The sequence below is a fragment of the Pseudopodoces humilis genome, chromosome 28 (genome assembly GCF_049639895.1).
Source record: "Pseudopodoces humilis isolate 2021_Gansu_Grassland_sample_001 chromosome 28, ASM4963989v1, whole genome shotgun sequence".
In the NCBI taxonomy this organism is placed as follows: domain Eukaryota; kingdom Metazoa; phylum Chordata; class Aves; order Passeriformes; family Paridae; genus Pseudopodoces; species Pseudopodoces humilis.
In genome coordinates, this window is record NC_142227.1 from 931,201 (window position 1) to 950,774 (window position 19,574).

Here is a 19,574-nt window from a genome sequence, read left to right on the forward strand (position 1 = left end):
AAGAACCAGGTTCTTCCCTGCTCTCATTCCTGGTGGGAACGAACACTGGTCGGGTGTGAGGCTGCTCTGTCTCGGATACCCGAGATGGAAATCTGGGATCTTGTCCAACAGGCTGTCTGTCTTCCTGGAAAAAGCCTCGGCTCCACACGCTCCCAATCGTGCCCTCAGCTGGAGTGAGGTGGAACTTCACAGGATGGGACGAGGCAGCCCTTTTTCTAAAACGATCTGTGAGGACACAAAGTGTTTCCAGAGCCCAGGAGAGCTCAGGGAAGAAAATCGAGAGGGGACAAATCCTGGCAAAGCTTGGTAAAGGGCTCGGTGCTCTCCGGAAAGTGGCGGATCTCTGCCTAGGTCTCCATCAAATCCCAGAGACGGGATATTGGGAAGGAATTCCTACGTGTTAGGGTGGGCAGGCCCTGGCACAGAGTGGCTAGAGAAGCCCCTGGATCCCTGGAAGTGTCCAAGGCCAGGATGGACGGGGCTTGGAGCAGCCTGGGACAGTGGGAGGTGTCCCTGCCCATGGCAGGGGTGGCCCAAGACAATCTTTACGGTTCTTTTCCCCCTCCATATCTGCCCCCGTTTCCCGCCATCGCCCCAGCCCTCAGGGACTGCGCCCCGGGTTCTACCGGCCCCGCGCGCAGGGGCTGCGAGCGGCGGGAAGCGCCGGGACCAGCCGGGGGCGCCACCGCCTCGGGCCCCACTGCGCATGTGCGCAGCGCCCCCTGCCAGAGCGCGGGAAAGCAGCGACGGGCTTGACCACCAGAGGGCACCGGGGGGGGGGGGAATGTCTGTAACGGGCCCGGGGCTCCGGTGTGAGGCCTGGAACTCCCCAGGCTCCGACGTGAGGCCTGTGACAACCTCGGGGCTCCGGTGTGAGGCCTGGAACCCCCCAGGGGCTCCGGTGTGAGGCCTGGAACTCCCCAGGCTCTGACATGAGGCCTGTGACAACCTCAGGGCTCCGGTGTGAGGCCTGGAACCCCTCGGGGCTCCGGCCCGCGGCCGCCTCAGCCCACCGTGCCCACCGCAGCCCGTCAGAGAGAAGCCTCCGCTTTCGTGTGATTATAAATAACTTTATTGCTGCGGTGCTGGGGGTGGACTGGGTGCCTGGACAAGCAAAGGGACACACAGGGTGCTGTGACAGACCTGTCCCCCCACTTCCCCTGCCACCCGTGCTGGCAGGGGCTCATCTGCCCTGCTCCTGCAGCCGCTGCATCCTCAGGATCTGGCACAAGAGTCTCTGCACGTCTTCGTCCATGTGGCCCTGGGGTGGAGGAGGCATTGGTGGGCACATGGAGTGGGGACATCAGGGCAGCTCCATGCGTGTCCCCGGGCTGGCACCTATCCCAGCCTCCATGCCAGCGTCCCCAGTCCTGTCCCCAGCTCACCTGTACGGCATAGAGCAGGTGGCTCCGGTACAGCGTCACCACCTTGCTGTGCCTCGTCTCTGTCTCCTGCAGCACAGGGAGGGGGTTTGGCCACAGGGCTGGGTGGTCGGGGGAGCCCCGAACCCAGCAGGTGACCCACCTCCAGCTTCTCCTCCAGCGCCCGGATCTGGGCCTGGAGCGCGGCCGTGTTGGGTGGGGATTGTGGAGGCCCCCCTGACTCGGGGAGGGCGTTCAGGGCTTCCTTCAGCCTGAAAACCTCCTTGGAGAGCTCCGTGATCTGCACAAGGCATAGGGGTTACAGGTTACCCAGAGCAGCTGTGGCTGCCCCCGGATCTCTGGAATTGTCCAAGGCCAGGCTGGACGGGGTTTGGAGCACCCTGGGACAGTGCCATGGCAGGGGGTGGAATGGGATAAGCTTTAAGGTCCCTTCCAGCCCAAATTCAGTGACTCCACATGTGTGGCCGAGCAGCCCCTCACGGTTCTCTGTCCCCTACCTTCCTGTCCCTGTCCCTGACCAGCCGTGCCGCATCTTCAGCGTGGCCATGCAGCTCCCGCAGCCGCCGCGCCTCGTCCTGGGCCTGCTCCAGCTGCTTCTGCACGGCGCCCAGCCTGTCCTCCGCCGCCTGCCGCTCGCTCTTCATGAACAGCGCCTGCCGCTGCACACGGAACACCTCCTCGCACGTCTTCTCGTGCCGCCGCTCCAGCTCCTGCAGCCGCTGCGCCAGCGCCGCCGCCTCCGCCCGCAGCCCGGCCTCGGCCGCCTCGTGCTGGGCCCGCGGCACGGCCACCGCCAGCTCTGCCTGCAGCTTCGAGGCCTCGCGGGCTTTGGCGTCGGCCGCGGCCTCCAGCTGCGCCAGGCGCTCCCGCAGGGCCCGCGCCTGCTCCTGCAGCGTGGCCGTGGCACGGGCGTGCTCGTCCCGGGGCACCCAGCCTTCGGCCTGCGCCCGCTGCAGCCACGCCGGAGCCTCCTCCTCGTGCTCCCGCAGCCGCTCCCGCAGCGCGCCCAGCTCGGCCTCCCTGCGCGCCAGCGCGGCCCGGAGCTCCGCCAGCCGTGCCTCGGCCTCCGCCGCTCCCGGCGCATCCCGCGGCCTCGCCGCCAGCTCCCGCCGCAGAGCCTCGGCCTCGGCCTCGGCACGCCCGCAGCGCTCCAGCAGTGCTTCCTTCTCCCGCGACGTCTCCTCCACGGAGGCTCCCGGCGAGGCCGCGGCCTCCAGCTGGGCCTGCAGCTCCTTCAGACGCCGCTCCCGCTCCTCCAGCTCGGTCTGTGCCCGCTTCAGGGCCGCCCGTGCCTCTGCCAGCTCCGTGCCTGGCTCCCGCTCACCGGAGGGTGAAGAGGAGGAGGATGTCTGCACCCCCAGCTCTCTCAGGGCCGCCTTGCACTCGCCCCAGGCCCAGGCTGGCTCCTCGGCAGGGCGTAGCCCCGCGGTTCCCTCCGGGATGGGCTCCGAGGCCCCGCGCTGCCCGACCCCTCCGGCCCGCGCCGTGGCCTCCCTGCCCTGCGCCCGCAGCCTCTCCAGCTCCCGCTGCAGGGCCTGGTACAGACTGGCGGGCACCACGTCCCCCGGGGCAGCGGGGCTGCTCTCATCCCGCTCGTAGTTCTCCAGCACCTGCCGACAGACCGTGAGGCCACTGTGGGCCAGGGGACAAGGAACAGAGGGACAGACGGATGGACAGAGGGGGACGTGCCTGGATTTTCTCCCTCAGCTCCTTGTTCTGCACAGTCAGGGACTGCACCTGCCCCTGGAGTGTGGCCAGCAGCTCCTCGGCCGAGGGGCTCAGTGTCTTCTTGGAGAGCAGCATCTCCGCTCCTGCAGGGCACAGGGACCTGGGGCTGTGCCCACTGTGCCCCCACTGCCCAGTGCCACCTCCCCGAGGTGTCCTTGGGAGGCCGGCAAGACCTACCTGGGAACTCGAGTGGGACCCCCTCCTCGTCTTGCAGCGTCTCGATATCATAGCTCGTGTTCTCCTTCTCATTCTGGGGGTGCAGGGTGGAGGTGACCCCCCTGTCCCCAGCCCTGGGCACTGCCAGCTGTGTCCTGCCCACACCCACCTCCATCGAGGACAGGCGGCTCCGCAGAGCCTCCACCTCCTTGCCCAGCTTGTCCTTCTCCCCATCCCGTGCCACCAGCTGCTCCTCCAGCTCCCGGATCTGCAGGGCAGGACACAGAAATAGGGTCCCCTTGGCTCCTGGCAGAGTCCTGGTGGCATTCCCAGCACCAGGACCCCTCGGAGAGCTGAGGTCACCTCCAAGCTCTTCCCTGGCCTCACCTGCTTCTCCATGGAGCGCAGGGAGCTCTCATCCAGCTCCGCCCGCTGGCAGGACCCAGGGAGAAAACGGGGAGGGATGAGTGCTGTCCCCATCTGCCCGTCCCCTCTGCTCCCTGTGGACACGGGAGCATCTCCCCAGGACCCTGCAGCCGGTACCTCCCGTCTCTGCTTCTCCTGCTGCTCCAAGCCCCGGATCTTCTGCAGGAACTGGGCCCTCTCCTGCCGCAGCCGCACGATCTCCTCGTAGGCATCCCGGTCCTCCTGCAGGGAATCACAGAAAGCACTGAGTCCAACTCCTGGCACAAGAAACCCCAGAAATCCCGCTGCGTGCCTGAGGGGGCTTTTTGGCACAGACCCCGCAATGAGGGACCTCTCACTGAGGAGTGGTTTGGGCTGCTCTGCACCTGCCAGGCCAGGTGAGGACCTGGGGATCCATTTCTCACCTGGCTGGAGGTGCCCAGGGGAGGCAGAGGGGCCTTCCTCTTCCTTGGGGTGCTGTTCTTCTCCCTGACGGATGACTGGCTGGGCGAAGACGTCTGTGGGCACCCCAGGGCAGAGGAGAGGTGACACTCACAGTGCCCTCCCTCCTTCCTGAGCCAGGGGACCCTCAGGGATGGACACCAGCCCTCACCTGCGATGTCTGCTCAGTCGACTCCTCTTCTGTGGGACAGAGCAGCAGGGAAGAGAAATTGAGGAGATTTAGGAGCTCAGGTGAGTGCAGGGGCACTTGGGCTGGGGACAGCACAGGCAAAGGCGGCTCCAAACATCCAGAAAAAGGGGACACGTGCCCCCGGCCCCTGCCAGCCCTTCCCTGCCGGCGACAACCCCCAGTGACGGTGTCAGGGAGCGCGGGGTGCCCCGGCAGCCTCACCGCTGGCCCAGGAGCGGCGCTGGGCCGCCTCCTGCAGGAGGTGCTGGATGAGGGCGTTGCCCGTGGCCAGCCCGTAGTGAGCGGCGTCGTGGCCGGTGGCATCCACCACGGCCACGCGGGCGCCGGCGCTGACCAGCACCTCCACGGTGTCCACGCTGCCGCTCTCGCAGGCCAGCATCAGGGCTGTCCTGGGCACGGGGAGAGCGCGGGTGAGGGACAATCCCCGCGGCCGCTCCCGGCCCCCAGCGCTGCAGCCCCACCTGCCCTGCAGGTCCCGGCAGTTGACGGCGGCCCCGCGGTGCAGGAGGTACCGGCACAGCTCCGAGTGGCTCATCTTGGCAGCCAGGATCAGCGGCGTGGAGCCGTCCTGGGCACGGCACGGGGGAGGATGAGCAGGAAGGCTCAGATCCCCCCACGGGCACCCTGCTCCCGATGTCACCCCGATTTCCATGGCCCACCCCAAGCTGTGCTGCGTTTCGGGATGGCCGCAGCCTGGCACAGCAGGACCGGGAGCAGAGGGACCTCACCTTGTCCTTGCTGTTCAAGGGAGCCTTGAAGTCACAGAGGATCTCGGAGCAGGAGATGCAGCCGCTGGCAGCTGCGGACAAGGACAGAGGCTGAGCGCTGCCCCCGCGGGGACATGAGCGGGACAGGGCTGGCACTGTCCCTACTCACCCGCCAGGTGCAGCGCGGTCCTGCCGCTGCCATCGGCCACATCCACGGGGCAGGAGGCCTGGGGGGAGAGCCTGGGTCACGGGAGGAGGGGGACAGAGGGACAGACTACTCGAGTGGCTCTGGCACAGTGAAGGGCAGGGGACTGACAGACTCCGTGGTGTGGCGAAGGAGGGGGACAGACAGACAAACCCCCTCTGGCTCCACGCTGTGGTGAAGGACAAGGGACAGACCCCCTGTGGCTCCCTGGTGCCGGGCAGCAGCGCACGGAGCTGGGAACCAGCATGCCGAGGGTGAGGGAAGGGGGTTCAAGGACAGGGAGGACACCGCGCTGGCACAGCACCTCCCTCCATCCCTCTGTCCCTCCTCCCTCTCCCTGTACCTGCAGCAGTTTGCTGACACACTGAGGGTGGCCGTGCTTGGAGGCCAAGTGCAGGGCAGTGTAACCTGGGAAGGGACAAACAGGTCAGAGCACGGCCAGCAGGGCTGTGCCAGAGGGGACAGCTTGGGGACAGACAGAGAGACGGGCACAGCAGGATCTGCTGGAATGGGGCTGAGCAGGAAGGGGACAACCCCAGGAGCTCATCAGGCACTGCTTGAGCTCCTTTAGGAAACTGGGACAATTCACAGCCCCCCAGGTGTGGCCACCACCTCTGTTCCCTCAGCCTCAACACCTGGGGACAACCAGGTGGCCCATGGCATGAGGCAGGGGCACGTGGTGGCCGTGCCCTCACCCGAGCTGTCCTTGGTCATGGCATCCACGCCGTGGGCCAGCATTGCTTCCAGGCAGTCCACGTTGCCCCGCGTGGCGGCCAGGTGGAACCTGCAGTGAGACCAGGGGCTGTGGGACTCGTGTCCCCTGTCCCCAGCTGTGTCCCCAGGGCGGGGCTGGCACTCACGCCGATTTGCCCTCCGAGTCCAGCTTGGTGGGCACCAGGCCCTTGCGGAGCAGGAGCGACGTGACCCGCCCGGCATCGTTGTAGTCCACGGCCTGCAGCAGCTTCTCGTCGTTCTTGGTCCAGTCCTGGCTCTGCAACGGAGCCCAGAGGAGGCTGTGACAGTGTCAGCTGTGACAGTGCTGTCCCCAGGGCGGGCAGGGCTGGGCTGGGCTGGCTGTCCTTGTCCCCATCCCTGCTGTGCTCCATCCAGCCCTGTCCCTGGGGGTGGCTGTGTCTGTGCCCCTCTCCTGGGAGCCCACCCCCAGCTACAGAGTTCAGCTGGGATTGGGATGAAAATCCCCTGCAGCCCCCCCAGTTTGCAGCTCACGGAGCAGGGGATTTACAGACACAGCCTAGTTTAGCTGTGCCAGGCTGGGATTTGGCAGTGAGCTCAACTGCCCCGGGGTTTGCCCCAGCCACCCCAAAATCCCAGTACTAAACCCAGCCAGCATCCTTGGGAGCCCCAGCCCTGCCCATTCTCCCCGCTGATCCCATTCCCAGCCCTGCTTTCCTTCCCGGAGGAGGAAGGGATCAAACCGGGGCGAGCACAGCTGGCAGCCAGAGCAGATCCCTAGGGATGCTCCAGCCTCCCGGGACAACGGGGCACAGCTCTGTCCCCCACAAAACCCCAGATGGGGATTTGCTCTCCCGGTGCCCCCCCAATCCCTGTCCCGAAGGAGCGACCCGGAGCAGGACAGGACCAGGACAAGGACTGCAAGTCCTGGCTTCACCCCGCAGCCGGTGACGACAAAGCGGCGCTGGCTGCGGTCGCGGCGGCAGGAAATGGATGTCACCTTTCGGGAGCCGCTGGCACCTGTCCCAAACCCGCCTGTGCCCGCCGGGTGCCCCCCGAGCCCCTCCAGCCCAGCGGGACCAGGGACAGGGAACAAACCAGTCTCCCAGAGCTCCTGGGCAAACTGGGAGGGTGGTGCCCGCTCCCCCCACCCCCTTGTCAGGCAAGGACAAAGCAGGATGGGGAGGACACGGGGGAGCCCCGCGATGGGGATGGGGATGGAGGCTGCAGGTGGGGCGGGGGGGACGCGGCCGGAGGGGAGCCGGGACGTACCGCGAAGGAGGCGGCGGCGCAAAGGCAGATCTGCTTCATGGTGCTGAGCAGGAGGCGGCGGGAGGACGCCATGCGCCCCCCGCCCCCCGCCCCGGCCGGCACGGGCACCCCCGAGCCCGAAGCGCTCCGGCATCGCCGCCCGGGCGGGGGCCGGGGCTGCGGCAGTGGGAGCCGGACCCGCCTCCTCCACCCCCGGCCCTCCCTCCTTCCCTCCCTCCTCAGCATCCCCCGCTCCGCGCATCCCTGCATCCCGCCACGGAGCGGGGAGCAGCTCCCAGGCAGGGACCGGCACCCAGACTGGGCCCAGGAAAAGTCGGAGAGGTTGCGGGAGGGCAGCTGTCCCACCTCGTGCTCAAAAGCACCCCCAAAACAGGGCTGAGCATCTTCCTGGCCCCCGAGGAGGGGACCCTGGTGCCCCCCGGCCTGCCCTGGGGCCAAGGGAGGGGTAGATCCCCCCGCCTGCACCTTACTGGCCCCCCAAACACCCCTAGGGAGGAACCCCAAAACTCAGAGGGTCCCCAGGTGCTGTCCGGGCAGTCCCGCTGGCAGCAGGACATCGGGAGCCCCTCAGGGACGCGTCCAGGGCAGTGTGGGGAAACCGAGGCACCCCGTGCAGGATGGTCCCCCAGACTCCAGGTGAGGAGCTTCAAGCTGTGTCCCCATGTCCCCAGCTGTGTCCCTCCCAGTGCACTGGGGACAGCGCTGTGCCCCTCTGCCCTCTGCAGCCCCGTGCCAGGCTGCTGCTGAATAATTGAGGAGCATCGACAGGCTGCTTCCGCGGGCTGTGGCAGCTGGCAAAGCGGCACTTGTCCCCAGGAAGGGGACAGGGAGGGGACCTGGGACACGCTTCCTTCCCCTTTGCTCTGCCCCACTCCCAGTGATGGCTCTGGGAGCACTGGGAGTGCACTGGGGGCTCCATCCCATCGGCCAGGATGACAGTGCCAACCTCTGTGGGGCTGCTGTCCCCCGTTGTGAGTGACCACCATGTGTCCCAGGGCAAGTCCCCGTGTCGCTGTGACTCTGGGGGTATCCTGGGGGAAATCCCCAGGTCCTCATGTCCCAGTGAACGCCCCAGGGCAGGTCCCCGTGTCCCCATGGACATCCTAGAGCAGGTCCCCGTGTCCCCATGTCCCCAGGGATGGCACTCACATCTGCCTTCTTGAACCTGGCCTTCAGGCTCTTCATGGTGGCCCAGCCTCAGCCCTGCGGCACCTGCTCGGGGGGGATGGCCACGCTCGAGGGTCTGTCCCTGCCTGGGGACAGCTCAGCGCCCCCGATCCCGCGGCTCCCAGCCCGTCCTGGCGCTCCCGGAGCCGGGAACCGGAGCCGGGGATTGTGTTACGGCCGCGGCTGCGGTTTCAGCCCCGGGCAGCCGGGGGGGCCGGGCCGGGCCGTGTTTGGGGAGGGATCTGCGGCCACCTGCCATGCCCGGGGACAGGGGACACGGCCCGGGGGGGCTGGGGGTGCCTGGGGAGGCTTGGCACCTCTCGCCCATCCCAAACACACCTCACCCTTGGTTGCGGCTCCTCTCCTGACCTGACACCCCCGCCCCGGCAGCCCCTGGTTTTGCCAGCACCTCCTGTTCTTGTCAGTGTGCCCTGCCCCTCCCTGGCACCCCTGTCCTTCCCTGTCCTTCCCTGGATTTGCCAGCACCCCTAACCCATCCTCGTGTCCCCCCGGGCCGGGGGTTCAGTGCAGGTGCGGCAGTGTCGGGATAGTGTCAGGACAGGGGGAGGGCGGTGTCGGGATAGTGTCGGGGCAGTGTCCGGACAGACTCGGGACAGTGTCAGGACAGACTCGGGACAGTGTCAGGACAGACTCGGGGCAGTGTCAGGACAGACTCGGGACAGTGTCAGGACAGACTCGGGACAGTGTCAGGACAGACTCGGGACAGTGTCCGGACAGACTCAGGGCAGTATGCGAGCAGTGTCCAGGCAGTGTCCGGCCAGTGCCGGGCACGCTCGCAGCACACCCAGGGCAGTGTCGGGCAGGCTTTGGGCACACTCAGGGCAGTGTCCGTGCAGTGCCGGGCACACTCGCAGCACACTCAGGCCAGTGCCGGGCACACTCGCAGCACACTCAGGCCAGTGCCGTTCCCGGCCGGTGCCGGGGCGGTGCCGGGACGAGCTGAGGGCAGCCCCGCCTTGCCCGGCTCCAAGATGGCGGCGGCGGCCCCGGGGCGTGTCCCGCGGCCCCGGCCCCGCCCGGCTCTTCCGGCCGCGCCGCGGCCGCGCCGATGGCGGTGAATTACGCGGCCGGGCTGTCCCCGTACTCGGACAAGGGCAAGTGCGGCCTCCCCGCGGGGGGCGCGGCACCGCCGGGGGAACCTCCGCCCGCCCCGGGGAGCCTCGGCCCGCCCGGGCCTCCCGCGGGCCCTGCCGCGGCCCGGCGCGTTCCCATGGCAACCGCGGCCTGCGCCCCGCACCGGGGAGGGACCGAGCCCTTTGTGTGTCCCCAGCAGAGCCCGCGGCTCCCTCCTTGTCCCCCTTCCCCGGGTGTCTGCCCCCAGGCACCCCATGGCTCCCTCGTCACCCTCGTGTCCTCCCCAGCCCACCTCCAGCTCCCTCCTTGTGCCCCCTCCATGGCCCTTTCCATGACCCCAGCTCTCTCCTTCTCCCCCCTTGGCTCCGTCCGTGCCCCCTGAGCCCCAGCAGTTCCTGGGAAGTTTAAAACGGGCTTTGGGGGGAGCGACAGGGACACTCAGGAACCTGGCCTGATCCAAGGGGATGCTGAGGGGACACACACGGTCCTGTCCTTGTCCCTGTCCTCAGGAGAATGGGCTGGAGAAGCATCTCAGGAATTAAATCTCGTGCCCAAACCAGCGGCTCGTGTCCCCACCTCCACGGTTCCCACGTCCCTCGCTGTCCCTCGGCCCTGCCCTGTCCCCAGAGCCGGTGGCAGTGCTGGTGACAGCTGGAGCTGAGCACACGTGGGGTGGCCCCGGGTCGCTCCTGGAGCCCAGCCTGGGCCAGCTGCCTGTCAGAGCAACAAATTCCCTGTTGGTGTTGGTTGTTCCCAGCCCTGTCCCTGCGTGGAGACGCTCCAGACAACGCAGAGTCTCTCCCATTAAATGTTTTGGTCATTAAAGAATGCAAAATCCTTCATGAAAAAGGAAGAATTGTGGCCTACTGGGGCTCTAGAATCATGAAATCCCAGAATGGTTTGGGTTGAAGGGACCTGAGGGATCATCCAGTCTCACCCTGCCATGGCAGGGACACCTTCCACTGTCCCAGGCTGCTCCAAGCTCTGTCCAGCCTGGCCTTGGGCATTCCAGGGATCCAGGGGCAGCCACAGCTGCTCTGGGAATTCCAGGGCCTCCCCACCCTCACAGGGAAGGATTAATTCCCTATATAATCCATGCCCACATCTCTCCATGCCACACTGGTTTTTGTCTTTTCCCAGATTTTTGACCCTCCGGAGGAGCTGGAGCGGAAGGTGCAGGAGCTGGCAGACCTGATCCGGAGCTCCTCCAATGTGGTGTTTCACACGGGAGCAGGGATCAGCACGGCCTCGGGGATCCCTGACTTCAGGTGAGTCGCAGGGCTGGCAGGGTGGCACCTCCATCGTGTCCATCTTCCTTTGTGGAAAGCTCTGATTTAACCCAGACCTGCCCCATCCCTGCTGTCCATCCCGGATCCTCAGCTGTTCCCACAGAATCCCCACGTGTGCTGTGTTTGCCCCAGAACCCTGCTGATCCGTGAGCCCTGCTCCCATGGATGGGGCACCTGGAGCCTGAGCTCTCCCTTCCTGCTCTTTCCAGAGGTCCCAATGGTGTCTGGACTATGGAAGAGAAAGGGCTCTCCCCAAAATTCGACACCACCTTCGAGAACGCCAGGCCCTCCAAGACTCACATGGCGCTGCTGGGGCTGCAGAGAGTGGGAATCCTGAAATTCCTGGTCAGCCAGAACGTGGACGGCCTGCACGTGCGGTCAGGATTCCCACGGTACTTTCCCAGCCCCACACAGAGGGTTTGATTCCCAAGGAATCTCTGCCCTGTCTGATACGGGGAGTAGAAGCTGGGAGGGGATAAACCAGCTGGAATTTTAGAGGAGGGAGGTTCTCTTTCTGATCCAGAGGGTCATGGAATGAAATCAGCCTTGGCTGTTGCTCTCTGGAAATTCTTCCAGGTGCTGTTTGTGCAAAAACGGATTATGGAATCATGGAATCCCAGAATGGTTTGGGTTGGGAGGGACCTTAAAGCCCATCTCGTTCCCCCTGCCGAGGACAGGCTTGAAAGATGCCCAGTGTGACACTGCTACCTCTGGTGTTTTATGCTGAGGGGAAGGAGGCCCTGGCATAGGTTTCCCAGAGAAAAATGGGATGGCCCATCCCTGGAAACAAGGATGGAGACAGGGACAGGCCTTGGACGACACTCTCAGGCACAAGGTGGGATTGTTGTGGTGTCCTGTGCAGGGCCAGGGGTGGAATGGGGCTTGGAGCAGCCTGGGACATGGGAGGTGTCCCTGCCCATGGCAGGGGCCTGATCTTTTAAGGCCTTTTCCAACCCCATCCATTCTGTGATTCCATGAGTCAGGATGTGGCTGAGGAGCACCAGGAGAAGGTGCCTGTCACAAACACCTTCAGCCAGAGCTGCCTCCAGGCATTTCCTGACATTACAAACCCCAGGTCCTGGGTCCTGCTCCCAGCCCCGTGTTTGTCTGTTTAAGCTAAACAACCATGGGAAGAGCAGTAGGGAATGATGACAGAATTCCATGGTGCTTCCACAGCCCGGAGCCACTGGCTCCTGTTCCAGCTCAGCCCAGCTCTGCATCCCAAACGAAGCCTGTGCTTGAGCAAGCTGAACTGGGGCCAAACTGGGGGAAATCAAGTCAGTCCTGTCTCACACAGCCTGGAGGAAGTTCCCAGTCGGCGTGGGGCTCTGAGGAAAATAGGGAGAGCATGGCTGTGTTTTCCTCTGGCTTTTGCTCTGAGCCTGAGGGGAATTTTAGGAAAAACAGGTGTCAGAGGGCTGGAACAGCACAGGGACAGACAGGAATGTTGGGTGCTGGAAAAGCAAAGATCTGGATGCTCCCAGGAGAAGAGATTTGAGTGGATCAGGAGCTGCAATCAGTGCTGCAGATGGAAACACTGAAATTAAAAAAAGGCCAGGACCTGCTGTCCCTCCCTCAGTAGCTGTTGGGGGATGAACCCATCCCTTGGCAGAGCTGGAATGCAGGGAAGCCCTTGAGGTTCCTGGGGAGGAGGTAGGGTTCTCCCAGGGCTCCCCACCCTTCCCAGCTCACCTGTGCCTTTCTCCCACAGGGACAAGTTGGCCGAGCTCCACGGGAACATGTTTGTGGAAGAGTGCGTGAAATGCGGGAAGTACGTGAGGCCTGGGGAGGGCCTGGGCTGGGATTTCCATCCCAGGCTGTGGTGGGGGGCACTCCAGCCTCTCCCTGAGCCCAGCCCTGAGCAGCTCCGTGTCTCTGCAGGCAGTACGTGCGCGATGCCGTCGTGGGCAGCATGGGGCTCAAGCCCACGGGCCGCCTCTGCAGCGTCACCAAGGCCCGGGGGCTGCGGGCCTGCAGGTAGGGATCCCTCCTGGTATGTGGGACAGGGGGATGAGCCAGCAGCCCCTCGGATTTGGGAGAAGCAGCCCAGGCTGCAGGAAGATCTGTCTGGGTGCTCTCGGTCCCTTCACAGTGTGGGGACAAGAAGGGTGGGACAGGCTCTGGTCGTTGTCCCCTCTGCCGAGGCAGCTCCTGCCTTTTCCAGGGAAAACCATGGTCCCTGTGTGTGTTTTCCAGAGGGAAGTTACGAGACACTATTCTGGATTGGGAAGATTCCCTGCCCGACCGTGACCTGACACTGGCAGATGAAGCCTGCAGGTACTGACACCCTTCTGACACAGGAGGGGAACGGTCCCTTCCCACCCATCCATGCCCTGATTCTGGATTTCTCCTCCTCCCTGCAGGAAAGCCGATCTCTCCGTCACCCTGGGGACCTCTCTGCAGATCAAACCCAGCGGGAACCTCCCGCTGATCACCAAGAAGAGAGGAGGGAAATTGGTCATTGTCAACCTCCAAGCAACCAAACACGTGAGTGAGCGTCCTGCAGCTCCACACTGCTCCTTTCCCCTCCTGTCCCCTGTTCCAGGCCCATCCCGAGTTTGTCCCTGCACGTTGTCCCCTCCCAGGTGGCCTCTCTTAGCAGGCAAACAGGCTGGGAGTCCTGGGTTGGAGGGTTTAAACCTGCAACTCCTGCTGAACACGCAGAGATTGCAGGTAAATATTAGAATAGTGGCAAGGGCTGGGTTGGAAGGGACCTTAAAGCTCATCCCGTTCCCTCTCCCATGGGCAGGGACACCTTCCATCATCCCAGGCTGCTCCAAGCCCTGTCCAACCTTATCCAAGCAAGTCTTAGGAGCAGAGTAAAAGCTCAGCCTGGAGCCTGCTGTGTCCTCTCAGGGTTTACAGCCCGACGGAATGACCACACACAGGGAGTCTGTGTAGGGCATGCTCGGTTCCTGCTCAGTTCTTGCTCAGATGTTGGTGCCCAAGTGTCCAAAGTCTTTAATACCCAGAGCTGGGGGTCCCTGGGGTGTCACCAGAGCTCCCTCGTGCGTGTCACGCTCTGTCCCTGGCTCTGTGCCTGTGTCCCTGTCCCCAGGCTCCAGCCCACGCCCCGGCAGAGCCCCGGGGTCACCTCGTGTCCCACTGGCAGTGGCCCACCGGGGACATCTCGCTGTCCCTGGGAGGGGCCGTCTGTCCCCTGAGCCGTGTCCCCGCTGTCCAGGACCGCCAGGCCGACCTGCGCATCCACGGCTACGTGGATGAGGTGATGACCAAGCTGATGAAGCACCTGGGGCTGGAGGTGCCCGAGTGGACGGGGCCGGTGGTGGTGGAGAGCGCCGAGCTGGCCAAGGCCGAGCAGCTGCAGGGGCGGCTGAAGGAGGAGCCGCTGTCCCAGCACAATGGCACGGGAGCGCCGTGTCCCGGGAACGCGCCGCTGGAGCGCCGCGACGGGCTCAAGCTGGAGTGTCCCAGCCCGGACACGGGGCCGACGCCGGTGAAGAAGATGAAGGTGGAGCCTCTCCTCACCTGACCTGGACTGTCCCTGTCTCACCTGGGCTGCTTTTCCTACCAACTTTTTTTTATACCCTTAAATATTGTCCCTTTTTTTATGTCAGTATTAAACGCACTTGAATTGTGGCTCACGGAGCAGCTGCACCCATGGGCCTGGAGAGGGCCTTGCACAGGGAAATTGCTCCCTGTGAGGGTGGTGAGGCCCTGGAATGGAATTCCCAGAGCAGCAGTGGCTGCCTCTGGATCCCTGGAATGTCCAAGGCCAGGCTGGACAGGGCTTGGAGCAGCCTGGGACAGTGGAAGGTGACTCTAATTCCACGTCACTTGGTCATGGAAGGGCACTGGATCCCAGCTGGACTCAGGGATGGGAGCTGTGGGAGGCTGCCCTGACTCCCCACAAGCTCCAGGTTGGGCATGGCCGTGTGTCCCCGCTCTCTTGGGCCCCTCCTGGCAGCTTGAGGTCCCCCTGCCCCAGGGCTCCTTGAAACCTCGTGGATCACCCCCTCTTAAACTACAGCCAGTGGATTTTTTCCAAAATATCTTATATTTAGAGATGAAAATAAAATTACAAAAACAAAGACCAAAACAAAACCAAGAACAAAACCAACCAGTTGTACCATCAGCAGCCAACCAGACCAGGGCCCCTTCTGCTTCTTCAGCTCCATCCTGACTGACCCCATGTCCCTTCCACAACTCCCACTGTGCCGGGGGGCAGGAGCAGCCCCTTCCCTCCCAGTAAGGCCAGTGGGAACAGGTCTCTTCTTCCCAGTTCACAGAATCCAAGCAAAGCCAAGCAGGGCCAGCATCCGGAGGCAGATCCTGGAGGGCTCCCCCGAGGGCTTGTCCTGTAGGGGATGAGGTGCTGGCACCCCACAGCACCCCCGTGCTCCCTGCTCTGCCTAAAGCTCCTCCGCCGGCTCCAGCACCGCGGGCCGGCCGTGCCTGGGCTTGGACCACGCCAGGGATGGCAGCCCCGGCTGTGGCACGGTGCCATCCCCTGCCACAGCTTCCCCGTGGTCGCCGTCCTCACGGCTCAGCCCCTCGGGGGCCGATGCCCGCGTGTCATTCCGGAGGGAGCCTTTGTCCGGCGGTGTCGGGAATGTGCCCTGGAACGCCTCGGGCAGGGTCTCGGGCGTCTCCTCCGACCACAGCGGCTCCGGGAGCTTCTCATCCCCGGCCTGGGGCTGGGTGTGAACCACGCGGGAGGCGGCGGCGTTGTGCAGGGACCTGGAGAAAACTGAGTCCCCAGAGGGTCAGGGCCTGGTCCCTGAGGGTCTGTCCAGCCCTGGCTCAGCTCAGAACAGCCCAGCACAGCCCTGGCACAGCCCAGCCCAGCCCAGCCCAGCCCAGCCCTCACCTCGCACAGGTCTGAAGTCGCCGTTTGCCTCAGTCTTGCTGGGGGCGAAGGGGCTGATGGAGGGGAAGACAATGAGGGTGAAGGAGAGCAGCAGGACCTGGGGACAGAGGGGACATCACTGAGCACAGCACGGGAGAGAGACTCCATCCATCCATCTATCCATCCATCCATCCATCCATCCATCCATCCATCCATCATCCATCCATCTATCCATCCATCCATCCATCCATCCATCCATCATCCATCCATCCATCCATCCATCCATCCCTCCCAGCCCATCTCCAGGGCTCCCAGGTGTGGAGGCCCCACTCACCGCCAGGCAGGTTCCTGTCTGTGCTGCCTTGTTGCTCGACTGAACCACCATGGCCTGGAGCTTCTTCAGCTGCTCCAGGAGGGATCTGGGAGCAGGGAGAGCCCATGAGCCCCCATCGCAACACTTCCCAGTTCACCTTGTCCCCATCCCACCCTGGGAACACCTACGAGTTCTGCTTCTCCAGGTGCAGGACTTTCCTCTGCAGCTCCTGGTTCTGGGCCGTGCATGCCGACATCCTGGGGCAGGGAGAGCGGGATGGGAGGGCTGGCAAGGAGCAGTGGCCAGGGTGCCACCCCGGGGGTCGGTGTGTCACCGTGCCCAGGGGAGGGGCTGGGCTCTGTACCTGCTCTCCAGCCCATCAATGTATTCCTTCTTCTTCTTGCGGCTCTCCTGAGCCGACTGCTTGTTCCGGATCTTCCTCCGGATCTTCTTCAGCACCCGCTCCTCGTACTGGGGGAGACACGGCGGGGTCAGGGCCAGCAGGCCTGGGACCCTCACTCCACACCCTTCCCAGGTGTCCTGCACCCACCTTGGTGAGGGGCAGCTGCTTGGGCAGGGTCACCCCCTCCTTCACCAGCAGCTTCTTCTCATCCTCCGTCAGCACCAGCTCCTGGAAGGGGCCCTGGCTCGGCTGGAGCAGGGAGCCAGGAGCCTGTGGCTGCTGTGGGAACATGGAGTGGTGACACCTCTGGGTCCCTGGGACCATGGTGAAGGTGCCTTGGGCCAGGAAGGGACAGGGGTCATAGACAAGGACCAGGAAGGGAAAGGGAACAAGTGTGGGGATGGGGAGGGATAGGATTGGGAATGGGGATGATGAGGGTCCAGGAAGGGACAAGGCTGGGGACAGGGAGCATTGGGGACACAGGGACAGGGACTCACGTTGTCAGAGCTGCCCGAGAGCAGCAGGTCCTTGACGGTGAGGGCACAGGATGCAGGAGGGGGGACCACGGGCACGTCCTGGCTCTCCTCCAGGAAGAACCCAGGGTGCCACATGTCTGGGTGAGGGCAGAGCGGGGCTGTCAGCAGTGCTGTGTCCCCAATGTCCCCAGTGTCCCCCCTTCAGGACCCTCCCCCTGTCATGGCCCCAGAACCAGGGTGACTTGCTGCCCCTGACTCTGTCCCCCCGAACCCCCAAACTGTCCCTTTGGTCCTGCCCTAGCCCCCCAACACCAGTCTGCCCAGCTCACCCCAGTTCCCAAGCTCTCCACACTCTCCCTATCTCCTCCCCAGCCCACCAGACCTCCCAGTTCTTTCCAGTTTCCCCCAGCTCCCTTAATTTCCTCACAACCCCCCACCTCCTCCACCGCTCTCAGCTCCCCAGTGTCCCCAGCCTGGTCCCTTGCCAGTGTGGCTCACCCAGGTCGATGGAGACCTCGGGGTGCAGGACCCCAGAGCCCGCCGGGGGGGGCTGGGCCTGGCAGGGGTCGGTGTAGGGGTACAGGACCTCTCGGGGACCCCTGTCACAGCCCCGGGGGGGACTGTCGTGCTGGTCAGAGGGGGGGTCCTCGGACACCCCGCTGTCACTGGTGGCCGGGGACCAGCTGGGCGAGTCTGACACCGAGTCCCCGGAGCCCAGGATGGAGCTCAGGAGGTCCTTGCTGTCCGGAGCACACTGTGGGGACACGGCACCGTCACCGGGAGCAGCCATTCCCTGGTGTGTGGCATCCCCGGGCTGGGACCCAGCAGGGCCGGGCCGGGCCGGGCTCGGGGCTCACCCTGTCCTGGGGCCAGGCTCCCGGCGGTGTCCCCAGCTCCACCCCACGCAGGATCCAGTCCTGGCAGTCGAAGAGGAGATCCAGCAGGTCCAGGTTCTCGAGGCTGCCCACACTGGAGGCCATGGCTGCGGGGTGACAGGGTCATTGTCCAGCCCAGGCCCCGCCGTTCCCCCCATAGCCACCCCCTGGAAAAGCCCTACAGGTGTGGGACAGGATGCGGGGGCTCCAGGTGTGGCAGTGTCCCCTCTCTTTCCAGCAGCTGAAATTCCCAAATCCTCCAGTTTTCCACCCAGAGCAGCCCAGCCAGGGGTTCCCTCCTGGAGGTGACTGTGCTGGAAGAGCTGGTTAATCATTTTGGGTGGCAAGTGGAGGGGAAAGGACTGCGGCCACTGGCCACCCCAGGGAAGGGACTCAGTCCCTCACTGCTACCCTGGGCACTGATTGAGACTCCGGACTCAGAGACAGCCACTGGGCCAGCTGACCAGTAGCCCAAGTGGCCAATCAGCCAACTGGCATCCCAGCTGACCCACTGACCAACTGTCAGTCAATGAACTGATCAGGAGACACACCAAATGGTCAGCCTGCTGGCCAAGTGACCAATGGATGGACTGACCCAACAACCAGCCCACTGACCAACAGACTGAGCAGTCATCTCTGACTGACTGACCAACCAACCCACCACCCAACCAACCCACTCAAATGTCCTCCCAGCCAGCTGGGGACAGCTGTCATTACTTGACATTTGGCCAAGGTGGACACGGGGCTTTATTGCACCCTGTCCTTCACCCTCAGTCCTCTCAGTGAATACTGATGTCCCCATGGGATCTCGCTGAGCGGTGGCAGTCAGGACATACCTGAGTGAGATGCCGTGGATTGTCCTCTCAACCCTCTCTGAGCACACACAGGAGTGCAGGGGACAAGCCTGGCCTTCACCCTCCTCCTCCTCCTCTTCCTCCTCCTGACTCAAGTGGCAAAGTTTAAACTCCAACTGCACAGAAATAATATCCCAGATTGCAAAATGTCCCAGCCCTGATTGGGGCTGTCAGGGTGTGATGGCAGGGCCGCCCCGGGGCTGGACCCATAACTCATTAGCCAAATGTTTTTGTGCTCCTCTGCCAAGCGGGGCAGGAGGGGCCGGGGCTGCCGGGCGAAGTCCAGGTGCTATAATTGTCCATGAACCTTCACCCACTTTTGGGGACAGTTTCCCTTTTTTCAGACATCTTGGCATTAATCACATTCGATGTGCACTGAGGGCGATATCCGGGGACGTTGGCTTGGACTCTACCACTGATGGCTTATCCAAAAAAGCCTTGGTGGCCCGTGGCTCTCCCTGGAGAGAGACCATTGAGGGATGCAAGGACAGGACACAGGGAATGGCTTCCCACTGCCAGAGGGCAGGGATGGATGGAGGGAAGGAATTGTTCCCTGTGAGGGAGGTGAGGCCCTGGCACAGGGTGCCCAGAGCAGCTGCGGCCGCCCCTGGATCCCTGGCAGTGCCCAAGGCCGGGCTGGACGGGGTTCAGAGCGCCCTGGCACAGTGGAAGCTGTCCCTGCCATGGAATGGGATGTGTTTAAAATCCATCCCAACCCACACCGTCCTGGGGTTATTCACGAGTCCCTCACGGCTGTCTCGGGCCGCACACGGGGTGTGGCTGTGCCAAAGCCTCATCCCCTGCAGTGAGGGGCGGCAGCACAACAGCAGCACCCCCCAGCGAATCCCACCCCAGCAGGTGCCGGGACTCCCGGATCCTCGGGATCCCGGGCACAGGGAGGGGACACCGCTGACTAAGGCTCCGTGTGCCCCAGGCGTGGCGCGGGGACAAGGCCACGGCCCCTTATCGGCCGCCCCACGGCCTCTGCCCGAGCAGACGGCGGCTGCTCCCTGCTTTATGGCCCCGCCGGGACCGGGCAAAGGGCGCCCTCCCGGTGCCGCCACCCGGGGCCGCTCGGGGCCCCTCATGATG

General features: G+C 64.3%; 3 protein-coding genes across 6 annotated transcripts; 1 reads left to right on the forward strand and 2 right to left on the reverse strand.

Annotated features, from left to right (window-relative positions):
* Positions 1 to 1,097: 1,097 nt before the first annotated feature.
* ANKRD24 (ankyrin repeat domain 24) lies at positions 1,098 to 8,467 on the reverse strand. Of its 2 annotated transcripts, none has more exons than XM_088067605.1 (19): positions 8,350 to 8,467; positions 6,096 to 6,226; positions 5,931 to 6,019; positions 5,579 to 5,643; positions 5,200 to 5,257; positions 5,052 to 5,122; positions 4,785 to 4,891; positions 4,525 to 4,712; positions 4,285 to 4,313; positions 4,097 to 4,189; positions 3,810 to 3,914; positions 3,654 to 3,698; positions 3,436 to 3,534; positions 3,288 to 3,360; positions 3,072 to 3,193; positions 1,880 to 2,992; positions 1,525 to 1,662; positions 1,386 to 1,451; positions 1,098 to 1,261 (listed from the first exon to the last, which is right to left on the reverse strand). In XM_088067605.1, exons 1-19 carry the CDS (start codon positions 8,383 to 8,385, stop codon positions 1,184 to 1,186), a joined length of 2,706 nt encoding a protein of 901 aa, XP_087923731.1. In that variant the 5' UTR covers positions 8,386 to 8,467; the 3' UTR covers positions 1,098 to 1,183. The 2 variants fall into 2 exon arrangements, with proteins under 2 accessions (XP_087923731.1, XP_087923730.1); XM_088067604.1 differs by lacking the exon at positions 8,350 to 8,467 and adding an exon at positions 7,201 to 7,339.
* A 959-nt stretch (positions 8,468 to 9,426) lies between these two features.
* On the forward strand, positions 9,427 to 14,351 carry SIRT6 (sirtuin 6). 2 transcript variants are annotated; one of them, XM_088067607.1, is made up of 8 exons: positions 9,427 to 9,500; positions 10,601 to 10,730; positions 10,961 to 11,143; positions 12,463 to 12,522; positions 12,633 to 12,728; positions 12,948 to 13,028; positions 13,115 to 13,238; positions 13,936 to 14,351. In XM_088067607.1, exons 1-8 carry the CDS (start codon positions 9,437 to 9,439, stop codon positions 14,242 to 14,244), a joined length of 1,047 nt encoding a protein of 348 aa, XP_087923733.1. In that variant the 5' UTR covers positions 9,427 to 9,436; the 3' UTR covers positions 14,245 to 14,351. The 2 variants fall into 2 exon arrangements, with proteins under 2 accessions (XP_087923733.1, XP_087923734.1); XM_088067608.1 differs by having other exon boundaries at positions 10,961 to 11,128.
* Positions 14,352 to 14,491: 140 nt separating this feature from the next.
* Positions 14,492 to 18,589, reverse strand: CREB3L3 (cAMP responsive element binding protein 3 like 3). 2 transcript variants are annotated; one of them, XM_005531632.3, is made up of 10 exons: positions 18,465 to 18,589; positions 17,611 to 17,735; positions 17,252 to 17,507; positions 16,775 to 16,890; positions 16,425 to 16,556; positions 16,239 to 16,345; positions 16,063 to 16,131; positions 15,896 to 15,980; positions 15,583 to 15,679; positions 14,492 to 15,462 (listed from the first exon to the last, which is right to left on the reverse strand). In XM_005531632.3, the coding sequence occupies exons 2-10, from the start codon at positions 17,731 to 17,733 to the stop codon at positions 15,125 to 15,127; spliced, it is 1,323 nt and encodes a 440-aa protein (XP_005531689.1). In that variant the 5' UTR covers positions 17,734 to 17,735; positions 18,465 to 18,589; the 3' UTR covers positions 14,492 to 15,124. The 2 variants fall into 2 exon arrangements, with proteins under 2 accessions (XP_005531689.1, XP_087923732.1); XM_088067606.1 differs by having other exon boundaries at positions 15,142 to 15,452.
* Between the last annotated feature and the right edge of the window lie 985 nt (positions 18,590 to 19,574).